At 46.1% G+C, this 18,083-nt stretch overlaps 1 protein-coding gene across 1 annotated transcript in view; it reads right to left on the minus strand.

The window, feature by feature from the left end:
• The window catches only part of JAK1 (Janus kinase 1), a 113,945-nt gene that overhangs the window by 1,841 nt on the left and 94,021 nt on the right, over nt 1-18,083 (minus strand). The window contains exons 13-26 of the mRNA XM_039838457.1: nt 17,450-17,489; nt 16,085-16,264; nt 12,997-13,140; nt 12,140-12,227; nt 11,544-11,671; nt 10,802-10,937; nt 8,831-8,982; nt 6,790-6,940; nt 6,550-6,644; nt 3,906-4,098; nt 3,055-3,179; nt 2,499-2,671; nt 797-914; nt 175-285 (exon numbers count right to left, since the gene is read on the minus strand). Coding sequence (XP_039694391.1) covers nt 175-285; nt 797-914; nt 2,499-2,671; nt 3,055-3,179; nt 3,906-4,098; nt 6,550-6,644; nt 6,790-6,940; nt 8,831-8,982; nt 10,802-10,937; nt 11,544-11,671; nt 12,140-12,227; nt 12,997-13,140; nt 16,085-16,264; nt 17,450-17,489 — 1,834 coding nt within the window. The remainder of the gene's footprint in view (nt 1-174; nt 286-796; nt 915-2,498; nt 2,672-3,054; nt 3,180-3,905; nt 4,099-6,549; nt 6,645-6,789; nt 6,941-8,830; nt 8,983-10,801; nt 10,938-11,543; nt 11,672-12,139; nt 12,228-12,996; nt 13,141-16,084; nt 16,265-17,449; nt 17,490-18,083) is intronic.

An 18,083-nucleotide genomic window follows, 5' to 3' on the forward strand; every position in this document is an offset into this window, starting at 1 on the left:
CCTACTTTTGGAGGGTATCCTTGCTTTGAAAATAAATAACTTGTGGCTGTCGTCTGGCCCAAAGATGATTCTCTGATACCTTATCTGAAATTCAGCTTTAGAAAATGATTTTAAGTTTTCTACTCCTTTCTACTCCCTTTTGGATAACCCAAGCTGTGAAAATAATAAAAATACCTCATCTGGACAGTTAGGTGGACAAGGCAAACGTTTTCCTTCTTTTAATGTATTCACAAGTCTTGTTACTGTCATCTGGCCATGAGTGGGGCCTATCATTTTCAGGAACAACTATGTAAAATAAAACCAAACAAAATGTGTTACTTTGCACATATTTATACAAACACTAAATAGGTTAAGGTGAAATTTCTAGAATTAACTGAAAATTAACAAAAAGGCTTTTGCCTTAGGTAACTTTAAATGAAAGTTGAAATCCTTATTAGCTCTCAGTGATCAGTCTGTAATGGATCTCTGACTCAACCAACCACTCCTTCTCCCAGTTGAGAGGCTTTTCCCATGAGAATGGTCTCATTTAAGAATACGTGAGGATCCTACCCAGTGCTCCCTCCCGTGCAACTGTCCCTGGACTCCTCGCAAAGATAAAACCCCTGATGGTCAGAGTTATCTTAGAGAACTTTAAGACCCTTGTGAAATCTATAACTCAAGTAACGACATTAAATGGAAAGCGATACTTTCCATTATAATACACTGATTGGATTCCATTTAAGAATAAAACTTGCAAAGCAGAAGGATGGACACATTTTAATTGGGTGCTAGGTTCAAACGAAAAGACAAGACTTACCGCCATGGGACTGGAATCTGAATCACAGTAAGTAAGCAGCTCGTGCAGAGTCACTCCGAAAGACCAGACGTCAGAGGCGATATAAAATTTACACTGAATTAAACATTCTGGAGCGTACCTAAAAGAAAGTAGGACATGAAACTTCATTGCCTGGAAAGGATATTCCAACAAACATTAGAGGAGCTCAGGAAAATCACCCCTTTGGTTTTACTTAGAATCTAATAAAGTGTGTCGTATATTGATCCCATAGGTGCTGCTGTGATGTACATCCTGACACACAGAGCAATGTCCCGTATAGGCTTTCAGTACCTGCTCTAAAATAACAGTAAGACAAGCTGGTGCTCTCCATTAGGAGAGGGTGGCATGTGATGACAGGGCCCAGGTTTTATCTGCCTGCAAGCTCAGAATGAGCTAGCAGTGACCTCACTGCTCAGTCCTCTCCCAATGTCAATTGTTTCGATGAATGATACCCAACTGCCTAAGCCAGAAACAGGCAGCCCCATAGCCCAGTTCCTAAATACTTCTCAAACCTATTCACATCTCAAACCCCACTGTCACTTTGCTAAATCACTGTCCATCACTGGCTCCAGCCATATCGGCCTCTCCAGCTTCAATCTTGCTCCCCTTCAGGCTACAGTGATCTTTTAAAAAATCCCCATCCTCAAACCCTCCAGTAGCATCCCAAAGCTCTTGGGATGATGTCCCAGCTCTGTAACTCAGCTACCAGTGCTGTCTTAGCAACCCACCTGAAACAGGCCTCCTGCTTTATGACCCAGCCACAGCTGATTTCAGTTCCTGGGATGCCACTAGTCTTGTCTCATTCTTGTTAGTCACACATGCCTTCTTCTAACCACCTTTTACAAACCCCCATGAATCTTTTATGGTTTTATAGTCAGAACTTCCAAGAAAACCAAGCCTGAACCTACTATACTTATGGTACCACAAAATTGGCTGCCTCACCCATTAAACTCTAAACTCAGTCTGCTTGTCCACTGTATCTCCAGTACCTGGCACAGAGTAGGGCCTTGACACGCATTTGTTTAACGAATGAAGGTTTAAGCATCATGGTGGGGCAGGATCTATGTTCATGTCTATGTGGGATGTATCTTCCAGGTATGGATCAGTTTTATGGGGGCAGGTAGGGTGTGGGGAGTAGAGTGGAGACGTAAGCACCTTCTCTACAAGACAGTGTTCCAGGCTGACGGGTCAGAGTCCAGATGTTGCCCCCTAATCAGGATACCCTTGGTGATTCATGAGAAGATGGCTAAGTTGCCCATGGATTTTGCTCTGCTTTGTCCAGGATCTCCCTGAATCTGTTCCATGCCCACTTTGTCACCTCATTCCTGCCTCCTTCCTACCTGCTTTTCAGACTTCCTCTGCATGGATGTGCCTACTCCAACTTCTAACCCAATTTTAAGAACTGTTAGATGAATGCCTTCTCCTGGGAAACTGGAGATGTGAAACTGGTGGTTTGAGTTTTCTATTCCTTGGAAGATGGTGTCATATGAAGCTCAGGCATTTCTCTGTGGGTTGCTTACAGTGAAACTGCTTGAAGGCAAAGATCCACCAATTCCAAATGTTCTAAGTCCTTTCCAACCTCAACTCAGGCAAGAGGAATGAGAGACATTAACATAGCCAGAAAGGGGGTCTATCGAAACAGCGGAAACCCTGTGAAACAGTGACAAAATCTTTGTGATTTTACCAAAACACAGGGCTGTCCCGATCATCCTTGACTGTGTAGTACTCCTTATCGGTTTCGATTGCTTTGGTTAACCCAAAGTCTCCGATTTTCACTTGGTGTTCACTCTCAACAAGGACATTTCTTGCTGCTAAGTCTCGGTGAACGTATTGTCGTGAACCCAAATAGTCCATCCCCTGAGGAAGAGAAGTAAAATTAAGAGTGCATTGCTGAAGGTCAGTTCAGATTGTATTTTGTGTGTGTGTATCTATTACTTTATGACAACAACAAAAAAATGTCATTTCATTCACCTCTCACAGATTGTTTGTTTTGTTTTTTTATACAAATATAGTAAAGCCAACCGTATTCAAAGAAATGTGCATTAAATCAGCTATACTTAACAAATCTGTTCAGTTTCTTACTAGAGGCTAATTTTTCATCCAAATCATGTAGAGCAATATAAACTCAGTACAATTACTGGAAAAGTTTCCCAATTACAGTCTAATTACAAACCAATTACCCAGGGCTGAGTGCCTGATTTTTTAATCTTTAACATTTTGTTTTGTTTTGTTTTGTTTACCTTACAAATCTGAACGGCATATTTTAACTGCTGGTTGAGGTTAATTTTGTTCTTATTCTTTGGAAGATATTCCTTCAGGCTTCCTGAAGGCAGAAATTCCATGATGAGCTTAATACCATTTCCTCCTGTATAGAAAAATATATCCATCAGTGTGAGGTTTCCAAATGAAGGAACTAGGGGAGAGGAAAGGGCATGAGATCTGGAGACATGGGACCCGAACTAATTTCAGCATCACCCCTAAATCACAGGCAAATTAACTTAACCGCTTAAGCCCCATAGCCTCGGGATGCTCAGCAGTGAACAGGGATAGTAACACTCAGGCACCTGCCCCCAGAGTCTTCAGCATTCACTGAGATAATACAGAGTGCTCTGATAACCACTAGACAAATGATAATATTTTAAAATATCATTTCACTACCAATTCTAAAGTATAATACAGAAGTATTGACTAGCTTGCAAATAAGATACGCTTATTAGTAAATACTACTTGCCACCTTGATTTAGGCAACTAGAAAACAAAATTTCCTGGCTAGTATTGGACTAGCCTAGGGAAAGGGGAAGACTGAGTATCTGTTTTATATGGCCTAAATGCCCCAAGTGCCAATATCTGGATGGGTGAAGATCAACCCCCACTGTGGCCATGTGAAGAGCCTGGAGAGACAATACTGGAATCATCCCCTGGCTGGGAGGAGCTCTGCAGCTGCTGGGGAATATGACAGTGAATACGACTTTGAAGCCCTAGAGCTCCTGGGGGCCATCAGCTAGCATGCACTCAGGATAGCCCAGATAAAGCCGAGCGCACTGCCTGCTCAGTCACTCAGTCTTTAAACCAACCTCCCTGTATAACATACCATCTTCTGTGCAGATGCCTTTGTACTTCACAATGTTCTCGTGATAGAGGTTCCTTAAGATTTCAATTTCCTTCTTCAGATCAGCTATGTGGTTACCTCCGCTCTCAGGCTTCAGGGATTTGACAGCCACCTGCTCTCCTGTATTGTCCCCTTCAGGGTCATACCTGCAGAGCTCAACTTTCCCAAAGTGGCCCTGGAGGGAAAGATGCATGTGCCTGATTAGAGAAGCCCCTGCCTGAGCCAGCAGAAAGAACTTAGAAGAGGAGGCAAGATGGAGCCAAGAACACCGAATCGGGAAAGGATAATCTCTTCGACAAATGGTGCTGGGACAACTGGAGAATCACATGCAGAGCAATGAAACTGAACCCCTATCTCACACCACTCACAGAAATTAGCTCGAAATGGATCAAAGACTTAAACATAAGACCTGACATTCCTAGAAGAAAATTACCATAAAATTCCATAAAGTTACCATAAAATTCCTAGAAGAAAACACAGAGAAGTAGTTCATCAATATTGGTATTGCAAATGATTTTTTGGACATGATAGCGAAAGTACAAATAGCAAAAGAAAAAAATCAACAAATGGGACTATATCAAACTGGAAAGCTTCTGCATAGCAAAAGAAACAATTTACAAAATGAAAAGGCAGCCAACAGAATGGGAGCTTTTGCAAACCATATATTGGATAGGGTTTAATATCCAAAATATATAAAGAATTTATACACGTCAATAACAAAAACAATCCAGTTAAAAAATAGGCAGAACTAAATGGACATTTTCCAAAGAGGACATCAAAATCACCAATAGGCACATGACAAGACGCTTAACATCACTGGGAGATGAAAATAAAATCCACAACAAGCTATCACCTCACATCTGTTAGAATGGTTATTATCAAGAAAATGAGCCAACAGGTGCGGGCAAGGATGTGGCAAAAAGGGAATCCTTATACACTGTTAGTGAGAATGTAAATTTCTCCAACCCCTATGGAAAACAATATGAAGATTCTTAAAAAATTAAAAATGGATCTATATGATCCAGCAATTCCACTTCTGGGAGTATACCCAAAAGAATTAAAAAGAGGAGTTCAGTGAGATATACGCTCCCCATGTTTATCACAGCACTACTTGTAATAATCAAGATAGAGAAGCAACCCAAAAGCCCATCACAGATGAACAGACTAAAAACATGTGGTACGTATATGCAATGGAATGTTATTCAGCCATGAGAAAGGAAGATATCCTGCCATTTGCAACAACATGGATGGATCTTGATTGAGCACATTATGCTGAGTGAAATAAGTCAGACTAGAGAAAGACAAGTACAGTATGATATCACTTATATGTGGAATCTAAAAAAAAATCAGACCTGTTTAAAAAAGATAAAATAGGAGCTACCAGGGGATATGGATGGGGGGCTGCGACTGGCAGTGTTTAAGGATACAAACTTGTAACAGGTACTAAAATAGAGTTACTGTACGGTATATTGAACAAAGATAATACTGTACTGTAAGTACATAATGTGACATATTACATGGGCAACCATATTACAATATATAAATATATATTATAGATATATAAGGGTAACACACTGTACCCTTTACATATTACATGTCAAATTTTTTCAATTAAAAAAAAAAAATGAGGCTTGTTCCCTGTGCTGTTCCCCCAAAGGCCAAGAGTGAACAGCACAGCCTCACCTTGCAGTAGCAGGCTCCTTCCTACCTTGTCACCACAACCCCTTCCCTCACAGGCCAGCCCCTCTATTACTGAGCTAAGACAAGGAAAGTATCAGGTAACTGGTGAACGAACACATCAATCCAGTTTCCATGAAAATGTAACCCAAAAGGAAATTAAGGCTACTTTTGGACATATGGGACACCAGTGGCATTCCTGGACAGCCCACACTGCAGGGGACGCCCCACAGTGCAGCTGCAAAGAGTGTCGCATGAAGTGTTTTTAGAAGATATGGGATAAGCCCCAGCTAAGCCACTAGATAGTGATGTTGGCCCAGTCACCAAATCTTTTGAGCTGGCCCAGAGGTATTCAATATATACTGCAGTGATAAACCCTCAGGAATATTGTGAGTAACTAGGACACTGTGCTTGTAAAATACCCAGCACATAGCCTGTCACACCACAGAGACTCAAGGCAGGACACAGTCTTTGTTGACTTTACAGAAAAATCTGTACAAAGACACAAATCCCTATCGCTATCACACTATATTAACTTAGGAGACTCTCACGTGAGGCCCAAAGGAAAGCTGATGTTGGCATCCTATTGTAGTAAACCCATCCCTCATTTAAGCAGCTGCACAGGCTACAGACAGCCAGGAGAGTTAGAGACAGGGATTTTTAATTTCTACTGTATCTACGCCTACTACCCAATATTGCCCCTTTCCATCTTCCTCTGTCCCTCACTGAAAAATCAAGTCTCTCGAGTGAGCTGGCCAATGTCCTATGTGCATATACAGCCATATATACATGCTGTCACTATGCGACACAATCCCCTATGATACAAGTGGCCCAAAGAAGATGCACTAAGATGCTTTCTCTTATAAACTTTGACCCAAAACGAGAATGGAGAGTGACTTTAAATGCAGACAGAAGTGATGGGGTCAGAAGGTACAAGAGTGTGACTTGCCTCTCCCAAATCACGGATCCTCTTCAAGAACCGCTTTTCAAAATGTGTGGGGTCCACTTCAGTTGCTGGCTTTTTTTCTGAAACAATGTCTGGATCTAATGGAAGAAAAAAGCAAACATGTTAAAAAGATACAAATGCCACTCATGGGCTCCTAGTCCCGCCACCCCTCCACCCCCGCCCCCAACCCGCTCTCCAGGGCTTTTGCCGATCTTGGTTCCACAGCGCGAGGCAGTGTCTTACTCTGCTCTTCCAGCTTATTGATGTCTCTCATGATGGCTCGGAAAAAGGGTCTCTGGTTGGGGTCATAGTTCATGCAGCGAGTCATAAGGTCAGCCAGCTCCTTACAAGATGGTGTCACTGGCCTGCACCGGCTTTCATAGAATCTTTCTTTCTGTAAAGAGGACGATCACATGGAAGAAACAAAAGGAACCGCCATAAACCTTTTAGCCCCAGGTCAAGGGGAATAACCAATCCCTAATTTTAATTCCCAACAGCTCTGCTTAAAGGTAGATTTCATAGAGGTGTGTGTTAAAAATTTTTTAATAAATAAACAGACTGGAAGACAATATGACAAAGTGTTAAAAAGTGGCAAGAATATGGTGACTGCTATTTCCTTAAGTTTTTTTTATGTTTTTCAAATTTTAAAATTCAGAAACAAATAATTATGCCACTTTAAAAAATTAAGTGGAATCACTACACTCTTGTTTCTCATCTGTAGCTGGATCTTGAGAGTACTAGTTCCTCTCGGCCCTCATGAATCCTGGGGTGAGGGTGGGGGCAGGCCCAGAGGAAGAAGAGGAAGAGAGATTGGGATTAAGGGGCTGAGAGTTGCCCTCACCGTTCCCCACTCCACGGCCGTCCAACCGAACCAAGGGCACGTGGGAGGAGAGAGGGAACCCTCTTTTATCAAAGGTACACTCCCTCCCTTACATCATCCCCATATGGCCCTGGGTACACAGCAGGTGCTCAGTAAGTACTGACAACAAAGAGTATGCTGTTTTATTTCCAAGGAAGTTCAAAATAAAATGGCTTTCCCAAAAGCCTAGGCTGAAAATACCAAGTAGATTTACAGATCTGATGGTTACCTCCTCTATCCTGCACCATCTCTACCTGGCGAAAGGTTAAGCGGTTAAAGGTTCCACCTTTTTGATCACCTCCTGCGTGTACACCCTCCACTCTGGATTCCCACTGCCACTCCCTGTTTTGTCCTCTGAACATGAATCTCCTCCTAGTCCCTTCTCAGCCTGTCTATCCCAACCACTGCATCCAGATGAACTGTCCCCAAGCCAATTCTGACCACCTTACTCATCACCAAAACCTTTCAATGTCCCACATGACCCCCCAGTAAAATCTCTGGAATTCAGAGATTTTTACAATGTGACCCCAAATGATCTTTTCGACCTATCATGTGTCACTCCTCTCCATATTGTAGGCAAATGAAACCACTCATTGCTTTCCACAGATAACCAAAATTCTACCTTCCCTCTGGTCAATCCCTCCCAGCTCAAAGCACGTACACACACAGGCACATTCCCATAATCGAATCACTGGGCCAGGGTCAGTGGTCCTTTGTTGTTATTTTTACCACTTTATTCTTTTGGAATTGGAGTCTCCACTCTTCCTACAAGTAAATGTAAGAGGTTCAAGCCTCACCTGTTTTGCATTCTACCTGGGGAACCCAAGTGAGTGTCTTGGGCTACCTGTGTCTCAGTTACCTGACCTGTATAATGAAGGTAATGACACCGTCCTACCTAACTTGCAGGGCTCTTAGGGTGACAGTTTCAGATATTATTTGTGGAATCCTTATTATTTCAGCCTAACTCTCCTACCACATCCTAAGGTCATCAAGGGAAGGCAAGGCCTATGTCTATTTCATTGTGAGCCCTCAGCTTTTACCTAGGCAATACCTGATACACAGGAGGAACTCAACAAATATGTTAATTTTGGTGAGTAACAGGCACTCAGAATCTCAGATAAATAAAACTATAATGACCTATTAAGCACGTGCTGTGTACCTGGCACTCTACATGCATTATTTACTTAATCTTCACAGCAACCCAAAAACTGGGTATTATTTACCCCTATTGTACAGATGATGAAATTGAGGCTCAGGTAAGTTTAGTTTAATTTGCAAGGTCACATAGGCAGTAAGCCTGAGGATGGGATTTAAAACAAAGCCTTGCCCGCTGCATCCCACATGAGGCGTCCTGGGAACTCCCGGACGTCCATGAACGCCTAAGGAGCCCTTGCCCAGCTCGCATCCTGAGAAACAACCACTTACCTCGATCAGCGTCTTGTCTTTCAGGGGGATCTCGCCGTTGTAGCAGATTTCCCAGAGTGTGGTTCCAAAGCTCCACTTGTCAGCGGCCACGCTCAGGTTCTTGGAGTCTTCGACACACTCAGGAGCAATCCACGGGATTCGTTCTATGCACTCTGCAAGAAGACAGCAGACATTTACAGATCCGTTTCTAGGATCACCTGGGGAGTAAATCACTCCCACTGCAGCAAGAACTGTGAGCCAACAAAGAAACAATTTCGAGCAGTGTTTTCTGAACACGGACCACAGCCACATTAGCTCTGTGGGGAGCTTGTTAAAGTGTGGTTTTCCAGGCCCCTCATCCTTGGTGCTTCAGATGTATCAGTCTGAGTCAGGGCCAGCAGACCGTCTGTTGATCACAGACTCCCCAGGAGGGTAGCCAGTCTTCTGAAGCTCTGGCCTCAGAAACAGCGAAGCACCTAGGGTGGAGGCCAATACCCTGAGGAGGGAGAACAGGGGGTCATGTGGACAAAGGCTTAAGAAAGAGAAGGCAGGGGAGGAGAAGCCAACTTATGCAGAGCAGGCATGGGCTAACCTCACATATTCTGCACAATTGTCCCAAATATTGTATTCATTTTACGTAGGTTTTCTTTCACTGGGGAAAGAACAAGGGAAGGGACGACTGATGTAAAGAAGTCACACATCTCTCATACCCAGCTACCCCTGTATCCCCTATTCTGGCTTCTAACCAATGCCAGTGACCTGAGCAGAAACCCCTGCCATATCCATGGAAATGCCCCTCAACCAGCACAACGGCCTCACAGCACAGCCTCCCGGCTCTGGATAGAGGCAGGAGGGCCCCTCCTGAGCTGGGCATTCACAATCAGGCCCACTTCCCTTCCTCCTCCACCTTCTCATGTTCTTCCTCCCAATGCATGTACATGCAGGGGTGCTGTCACCTTGCTGCAGGCCCACCTTACTGATCTGCAATCCCACCACTTCCCTGAATCACCCTCTGTTCCCCAAATGGATGATGCCTCTCCCCTCTGAAAGCCCACAGCATTCGACTGGTATCTCTTGTGGGAAACCTAGTCCCTACTTGTTCTAGAGTCACCTGTGTCCATGCCTCAGACCCTTGCTGAGGACAGGCCCCCTGACAGATTCATGGCTGAATCTGCCTCAGGACTTGGACGATGGCTGGATGAAAAGTGTCAAACAGGTACTGAAGGCTGCTTCCCCTTCCCCTTCCAATGATTTATTTGGGTCTTATTCCTAAGGCTTGGTTTTCATCCTGGCTTGCTTCCAAATTTAGTCCAGTCCTGAATTACTGAGCAAAACTCTTAAGTGCCAGGCACTATGCTCGATGACTGGAGACTGCTGGCCATCGCTGGCCAGCGGCATACCCTGGGACACGCTGGTATTCCACGTAGGGCCTACAAGGCGAAGAGGCAGAGCATGATCTTTACAGAGCGGGTTTCAATGTCTTAGCTCCCAGGTCTGTCCTTTCCCTTGGCACCCACAACACACAATAACCTCAGGGGACACATGACCACAATTGCTCGGGTGCCTCCCCAATATGCTCACTAACTACAGTGGATTTCAAAGAAATAGGGGAGGACCCAAGAGCCCCCACTCCTCCTGATGCCTCCCTGACCACCTCTGAACCCAGCAGAGCAGCATCCCTTTGTGCTACGGCTACACCCTGAACACAGCCCCTTGGTTACAAAGACCAGATGTGCCTCAAGTGAATTTTCTGTTTCTCCTATTGCACGGTCAGCTCCTTAAAGGAAGCAGGGACCAACCCTCCCTACACTCTATATATTCCCTGGCCCCCAGGGCATGGTAGCAGCACCAGACACCCATCTGCTGAAGTGTACTTCTAAAAGGAGACAGACAGAACTCCAGCCCCAGCCCCCTTCCCAATGTCCAGACCCCGCCTTGGGGTGGGGGCGGGGGGAGGGGAGAAGGGCAAGATGTGAGGATAGGGAGACACACCTTGCCTGGACAGCACAGTGATGGGGATGCCGGGGTCACTGAGCTTGATGAATGGGCCACACTCACTGTCGATGCCCTCACGAGCCAGGAGGAGGTTTTTCGTGCACACGTTTCCGTGGACCAGGTCTTTATCCTCCTACAGAGCAGAAAAAGTGAGCTCAGCGAAGCTGCCCGCAGGGGAGCTTCAGTCCTGCCCACATGCCGTTTTCAACCCTAGCCGTCAGATCAATCTCTCCACATTCCCCAGCTGCAGCCAGATCCAGGTGGTACAGCTCTCCCACCACGAGTTAGGCACATTTTATGTCCCTTATCAGTGAAACAGGTATAACAGCAGAGCATGCCTCGTAGGGCTTTTGCAAGAATTAAAGGGATTAAAACCTGTAAACCTCTTGAACAGGTGAACCTGGTAAGCACTAAATGTGAACTACCACTGATGCTAGTGGTTCCTTTCATTCATTCAACAAATATTACATTCTTTTTTCTCTTACCATACATTGCAACACAGAAGTCAGTCTTCTGACATGATAAAACTGCCCTCTAAACAGGATTCATATGTTTGGGTCACAGGAAGCAGCCCAAAATGGCCATTTTCACTAAGCACCAGGCACACGTGTGTTTACCCACAGAGTATGGGTCTCTCCAGCCTGCTTGGCTACTGCTGGGCTAGGACCAACTTCCTGCCACCCCCTACTGGGACACTCTGGTTCTTGGGGGACCACCACAGACATCAGGATACACTTACCAAGTAACTCAAGGCACTGGCCAACTGTTTAGCAACTTTGAGCTTCCATGGTGTGGTGAGGACATCACTTTTCCGGTGCATGAAGAGATCCAGGGGCCCTCCCTCCACAAACTCTTCCACCATGATATCTACAAACACAAAAAGAGCCACATCTGGAACCTTCTGTCCATCTGGGACAGTAATTTCCCTCATTCCCTTATAAGAGCCCACTTTAGAGGCTGGTACTCAGCTTGAGAGGATGCAAACACCCATGGGAGGGGTAAAAGGCAGACTGCTCCAGAGCCGGACAGGCCTGGGTTCAGCCCTGGCCCAGAGCTCCTTATACCAACTCACAGGGCAACAAACTCGGCTTACCCCGACCTCCCAGGGCCCAGAGTTGGCAAGAAGTAAATGTTCAAGAAATGAGTGAAAAACAAATGGGATTTAGTTCCACGTCCACTATTAAACGGGTGACTTGCTCAGCGCTTCAAATTCTTTGATTGCCAAAAAGGCAAGAAACACAGACAACATGAAGTGCGTAACAGCCGCAGTTGTCTTCACAACACCCATGCTCCCCAGCCAGGGCCAACTTCCCCTTCCAAAGAGAATACACTTACTCTCCACGTCTCGGACACAGACGCCATAGAGGTACACGATGTGTTTGTGGGAGACCTGTCTCATCATGCTGGCTGCCTCAAAGAAGGCCTATGGGAGAACAGGACAAAGGAATGTGAGGGACCAGACTCCTCTGGTCTGACCCCAAAGGGGGTCTGCCGAGAGGAAAATCAGTGGGCCCCAGGAAAGCTCACAACTCCCATCATCCAGGTCTTAAAAACTGTCTGCCTGACCCTGAGAGCCCAAAGGCCAAACCCTTACCTTGAGGCCAGTCTGGCTGGGCTGTAGTATTTATTTAGAGAACCTAACAGGACACAGAGCCAGGCAGGTGGGATAATCTAACAAGTTCCCCATTGGGTGCTCGTGCCCATCACTTTCTCTTCCTTTAAACTTTGAGAAAGTTTGGCACGACATTAGAACGAAAGGGAAACCAGGGCAGCAGAGCTCTGCCAAGACTTGCCTTTCTCACCCTCCAACGGCCTGCTGGTCCCAGGTAAGTTTTTACTGCTCTGGGCTTTAAGTTTCCAGACTGTGAAGTGACAGCCCTGGACCACATCAGGGACTTTGAGTCCATTCAGCTGGAGGCCCGGGGCTCCAGCACCACCACAAGGACCTCTTGGTAGGAATGGGAGGGGAGTGAGATGGACAGAGAGGGGCTGCTCAATCTACTCCATCTCCGATGTTCCCTTACTTATTTGACATACAGGTTTATGTAAGATTACATTTGAAGATAGAAATCTTGACTAAAATACAAATTTGAAAATCATAAATAAGGCCAAAATAAGGGCAAAGGTTCTTCCCAGTGCACTGGTTCCATAAATGGGGGTAGAAAGGGTCGAGTTATAAGGAAAACACTTGCCAGAGAAATGTCTCTGTGGCTGGGATCTAAGACTTTGAGGATCACTTTTATTCTCTTCTCTTCAGATATTCCTTCGTCATCCTTGTAATCCACCAGGGTCCCAGAGTAGATGTGTGTCCGCGTGCCTCTCCCAAGGTGTTCGCCCTGGAAGAAAAAGCAAGAGGTTGGGTGACTGCTTTCTGGGGCTACTGTGGTGCCAGAATCTGGGACTGAGGACTTATTGGGAACACAGAATGCCAGAAAGGGGTGGGGCAAAGGCAAAAGATTCCCAACAGCTCGCTGCCTCTCCAGCGCCTGGCCCTGGTCAGGCCTCTAGGGGAAATGAAAGCTACTTGGCCAAACACAGTCTTGGCACTTCCTGGGCCCCAGGAGACAGTCCTCACATTCCCAAACAGTTCCATCCTTTCTACCTCTAGGAACCGCCTATGGCCAAAACATAACCCTGACTTATCACAAAATTTCTAAGAGTGTTGCAATAGCCAGTGACATCAGCCCCACCCGAGGCCTCCAGAGCAGACTCAGAGAGGGCCCAATCGGGGGCTCCCCCTACACACACACACACACACACACACAGGATGGAGCACAAAGGGGCGTGTTAGTCCTGGCTCTGCTGCCTGCTGGCCATCTAACTTAGAGACGCTCTTTTACCATGCTCAATTGTCTGCTTACTTTCTGTAAACGAAGATAATAATACCTGTCTCCTAGGGTTATTCCAAGAATCCAATGAGCAAATAGATATAAAAGTTCATGGTACAGACCCTGGCACACAGTGGACAGAAACCAATCTGTTGGACCAGTGTGTTTTGTTTGATCACCCCCTAGACCAAGCACTTGCTATTTCTCACACGCAAACTGTTCATTTTCTATCCCTCTATCCAGTATATGTGTGCATATGTGCGTGCTTTAAAATTAGTGATGCAATTTACACATGTATTTCCCCTAGCAATTTTTGCCCACAGAGAAGGTGGCATGAAGACAGAGGCACAGACTAGAAGGACAGGCCCTCGGTTTCCTCACACATGGAAAGAAATAATGCCATCAAATGATGGTACAAGGGCTAAATGAGATCATCCTCGCAAAGCCCTAAGCATATAATGATCTGTCTCCACAGACCCAGTTTGTTTGAATAATTCTGATTTAAACGTTCTTAATATTTGGAAATCAACATGTGATTCACAAAGCTTAGGCATTATCAAGTTATTAACACACAAAACTCATAAAATGAAGTGCTATGATTCTATTATCCTAGGATTGCCTCCCCCCCACCCCTGGTAAGTGGAGAAAATGGATGGTAGCAGACACTCTAGGCTGACTCCTGTCCCCCACAGGAATGTACAACACCATTAATCAGATATATTAATTTGCACAAATGCTAACATTTGTCATCTGTCATAGAAGAATAGCGATATATCCACACTGGGTCCCGTATCCTGGCAAGGTCCTATGACTAGTCATTAAAGCTGCATCTGTCATGAAGTGATTCCTCAGGTTATGGGAAGTTGTGTTCCCAGAACATCCCATAAAAGCCATATGCTTTCAGAATAATTACTCTTCCCCGGAAAGATTACTTATTCCAGTGGCCAAGTCACAGCACCATGCTGTCAGGATTCCACAGCAACCCACAAAGACCCTGTGGGTCTCACATCAGCCTCCTTCCAAGCTGCTGCCTCTGCCTAGCACTTGCTCTTCATTCTCTGGGTCTCTGCTTTGATGTCACTTCCCCCAGAAAGCCATCTCTGTCCTCCTGAGATTAGGTAGGATGACTGTCTCTGACAGTCCCACATCCTGCTGTACTTCCCCACTTAGGACTTGTCTCTTGATGATGTAATTGCCCGCGTAAGATAGACAAGAGTCTGCCTCCTTCACCAGACTAAGCCCGCTGAGGGTGGCATCTGTGCCTCGCACACGGAAGTGCTCCAGCACCGCTGGCTAAGTAAACACTGGGGGAATGGAGGGTGGCAGTTATCTGCTAAGAAGCTGGAGGAGAAAGAAAGAAGAAAGGCCTGAAGTATATGTCAACTTCTGGACAGAAAAGAGGCTAGGGTATTGCTGCCCTGGTAGTTTCAATCTCTGGACACAGCTCTGACACCACCAGAGGGACAGAGAATAATAAAGATCAGCCTTCAGTAAAGGGTTCACAGTAAGTGAGGCAGTTGTAGCTGTGGACTTCCACTCCCTCAAAACCCTGCCCAATAATTTCAGGGATTAACTTAAAGTAAACTAACAAACAAACCCCATGCCCACCACTCTCTACCAGGCTCCTTCATGGCGGTGAGCCCATGATCCACCCTCCAACACCTCCAAGGTATCACAGCCTCTCCCAGGTAGTAAATGGCCCCATGCAGATTTCTTCTCTCCAAGGCTGTTGCACGTTGTCCCCTTTACCTCCTCCTGTGTGTGGCTCTGTGTAAGGGGCCTACGGAAGGGGTAGAGAACAGAAAGTGGGCTATGCCCTGGGCCTCACACTCCTAGCCAAGACCAAAGGGCAGCTATGAGGGAAAATGAGCCTGCCTAAGGCTGCAGACTCTGAGCAAAAGGCCTGCCAAGGCTGGGACACTGATCTGGAATGTTCTTCCAGACAGGTCTCCTTCAGGCCTAAATTGTGCATCTCCTGCTGCCTCACTGTGTTCTGTGTCTCTCTGCTTTGCTCCTCTGAATACGTAAGAAAGTCCAGACTAAACTTTAGAGTACTTTGTCACAGAGTGTGTCATGGGGCAGTAAGGATCATCAGCTCACTCCCTCCCATGGAGACCTGATTCTTACTGCCCTGTCAGCATTCCCATTGAGTTCTCCAATTCCTTCTGTCTTAGAAGACCCACAATGGAAGGTCCCTGTACCCTAGACAATCCCACAAAGCCTAACTAATCAACTTCCTTCAAGAAGAAAGCGTTTCCGGGAACATCAGCAAGGCTGGGTAGGACAGCAGGGTACCGGTTAAACTACTTTAACTGTGAAAGGAAAGTCTCCCTGTGCCTTTTCTACCAGGATTTGCCCAAACCCAGACTTTATCCCTCCCCAGGTCCCTGAGCTGCTCTGCAGAAGGGAGGCAGGACCAAGGCTGGACCCAGAAACCACAGCAATGACTCACTTGCATAATGTCTTTCTTGAGGATCCGATCGAAACTCAGCTGGCTCATGGGGTAGACAGGCTGCCACTCCTGGGCTTTCTTAGTAGCCACCAGCAGATTGGAGATTTCTGTGGACAAGAGGAGAGGTGTCTGAGCAGGGGAGCAAAAGCCCAAGATTCCAAGTAGCCAGTGTCTGCTGAGCTATGGGGCTTGCCGAACACCTATCTGTGCATTTGTTGGTTCCGTCATTTACTAATTTTTACTAAAAGTACTTCATTCCTGCCCTCCAAGAGCTCACAGGTTAATAACAGAATGAAAACTAATAATAAAAAAAAAACAACTAACCAATCAAAAGGAAGAGCTACAATTTGTGCAGCTATCTAAGGACAGGCATGGGTGCCAGGGGTCGACGCAGCAGGTGGTCCTAGTAGGAGAGCTCAGGCAAGGTTTCCCCAAGGATTCCTGTTCTACCTCCTCAGCCCGGTACATGGTAGGATACGGGCTGAGGAGAAAGCAGCAGCACGTTGGGCCTTAGGAGTGATGGGGAGCAAGAAAAGGAGGGTGAAAAACACTAGTTTTGTGCAGAACAACAGGGCAGGTGACCCAGGGACAGGGTTGTGTCTGAACCTCTTTGGGCTCCCACACTGCCTGACAACAAGGAGGCACTTTCTAAGCACTTGTTGACTGTATCTATTTTAAGCGGATCACCCCTCAAATTCTACTGATTCAAACAGCAAACCAACACCTTACAAAATCTGCTAGGCCAGGTCCGCACAGGTGGCTAACTAGGAATTTACGGTCTATGGGAGTCACCTCCCACCTCGGGGCCACTGCAGGCTACAGTGTGCCATGGGCAAAGAGAGCTGCTTCCAGACTGACTAGCAGAGAGTGTTCCAGACACCTGTCAAGATCTCCGTTTACCTCTGGTAGCTGCTGAGCACCAGGCCAAGTGACTCAAACGTGGTCTCCCAAACTCTCACTTCCCTGAAAGGCAGAGGTTCTTTTTTTTAAGCTCACATCTCTGACGGCTTTCTCTGCGCCAGCTACTATCCTAAGAGCTTTACCACATTAACTCCTTGTTCCTCATGACAATCCTGAGGTACACAGTATTCTTATCCCCGTTTTATAGGTCAGGAAACAAATTCCGAATGATTAAACCATTTGCTCAAGGTTGGGTAGCTAGTACATCCCAGACTTGGGATTCACCCAGTCAGGGATGGCTCTAGTCTCTTACTTTCTTTCCACCATACCCCTGACCCTAGTGGGGCAGGGTGGGGAATATGAATCTGGGTGCTAGAAACTGGGTTCAAGTACAGGTTCCCCTTGTCATCATACCCTGAGTCTACCCTCCTCCCCTCCACTGTTATCCTGACTCCACCTTGTTACCTGGGTAGAGTCGGATTCAAACAGGCAACTCCCAACTTCCCTGATGGAGAAAATAAATCAGGAAAAGGCTATGCGAATGGTGTCCCCAAGGAAGGGCCAGGGCAATAGAGCTGTGTGGGAAATTAGAGAGAGGACGGGGACAGGGGCCATTTCATGGCTGCTTCAGGGAACACAGCACCAGGGTCAACCAAGCAAGTAGAGGAAGCCATTTGGCCTCCATGGATGCTTTCTCACTAGAAAAATGAGAGACTCAGTTGTGCCCCTTGTCGGGATGCTGTGAGGCCTAAGCGAGATACCCGAGGTGAAGGGCTCGCTTCAGCACCTGATGTACAGTGAATGCTCCATGACTGGTAACCTTTGTGATTGTGACAAGTATTACATCTTAGCGACATCATCCTTGTTGTACTAGTGCTTTCTCGAGCCTTGACCAAAGTTCTCGGTGTCAGAGCTGAAAGGTGAAGAAATCAAGCACCAAGCCTGACGCCACAGATGAGGATGTGAGAGGATCAGTGGTGACCGGGCCAGTGAGTCCTGTGGGCCCCAAACTCCTTCTAAACATGGTCACCCTCAGACTTAGAAAGGGGCAGTGGGGCTGGACAATACACAAGAAATGGTAGACTTAACTGTCACACCC

The sequence above is a fragment of the Pteropus medius genome, unplaced genomic scaffold (genome assembly GCF_902729225.1).
Source record: "Pteropus medius unplaced genomic scaffold, Ma_sr-lr_union100, whole genome shotgun sequence".
Lineage (NCBI taxonomy): Eukaryota > Metazoa > Chordata > Mammalia > Chiroptera > Pteropodidae > Pteropus > Pteropus medius.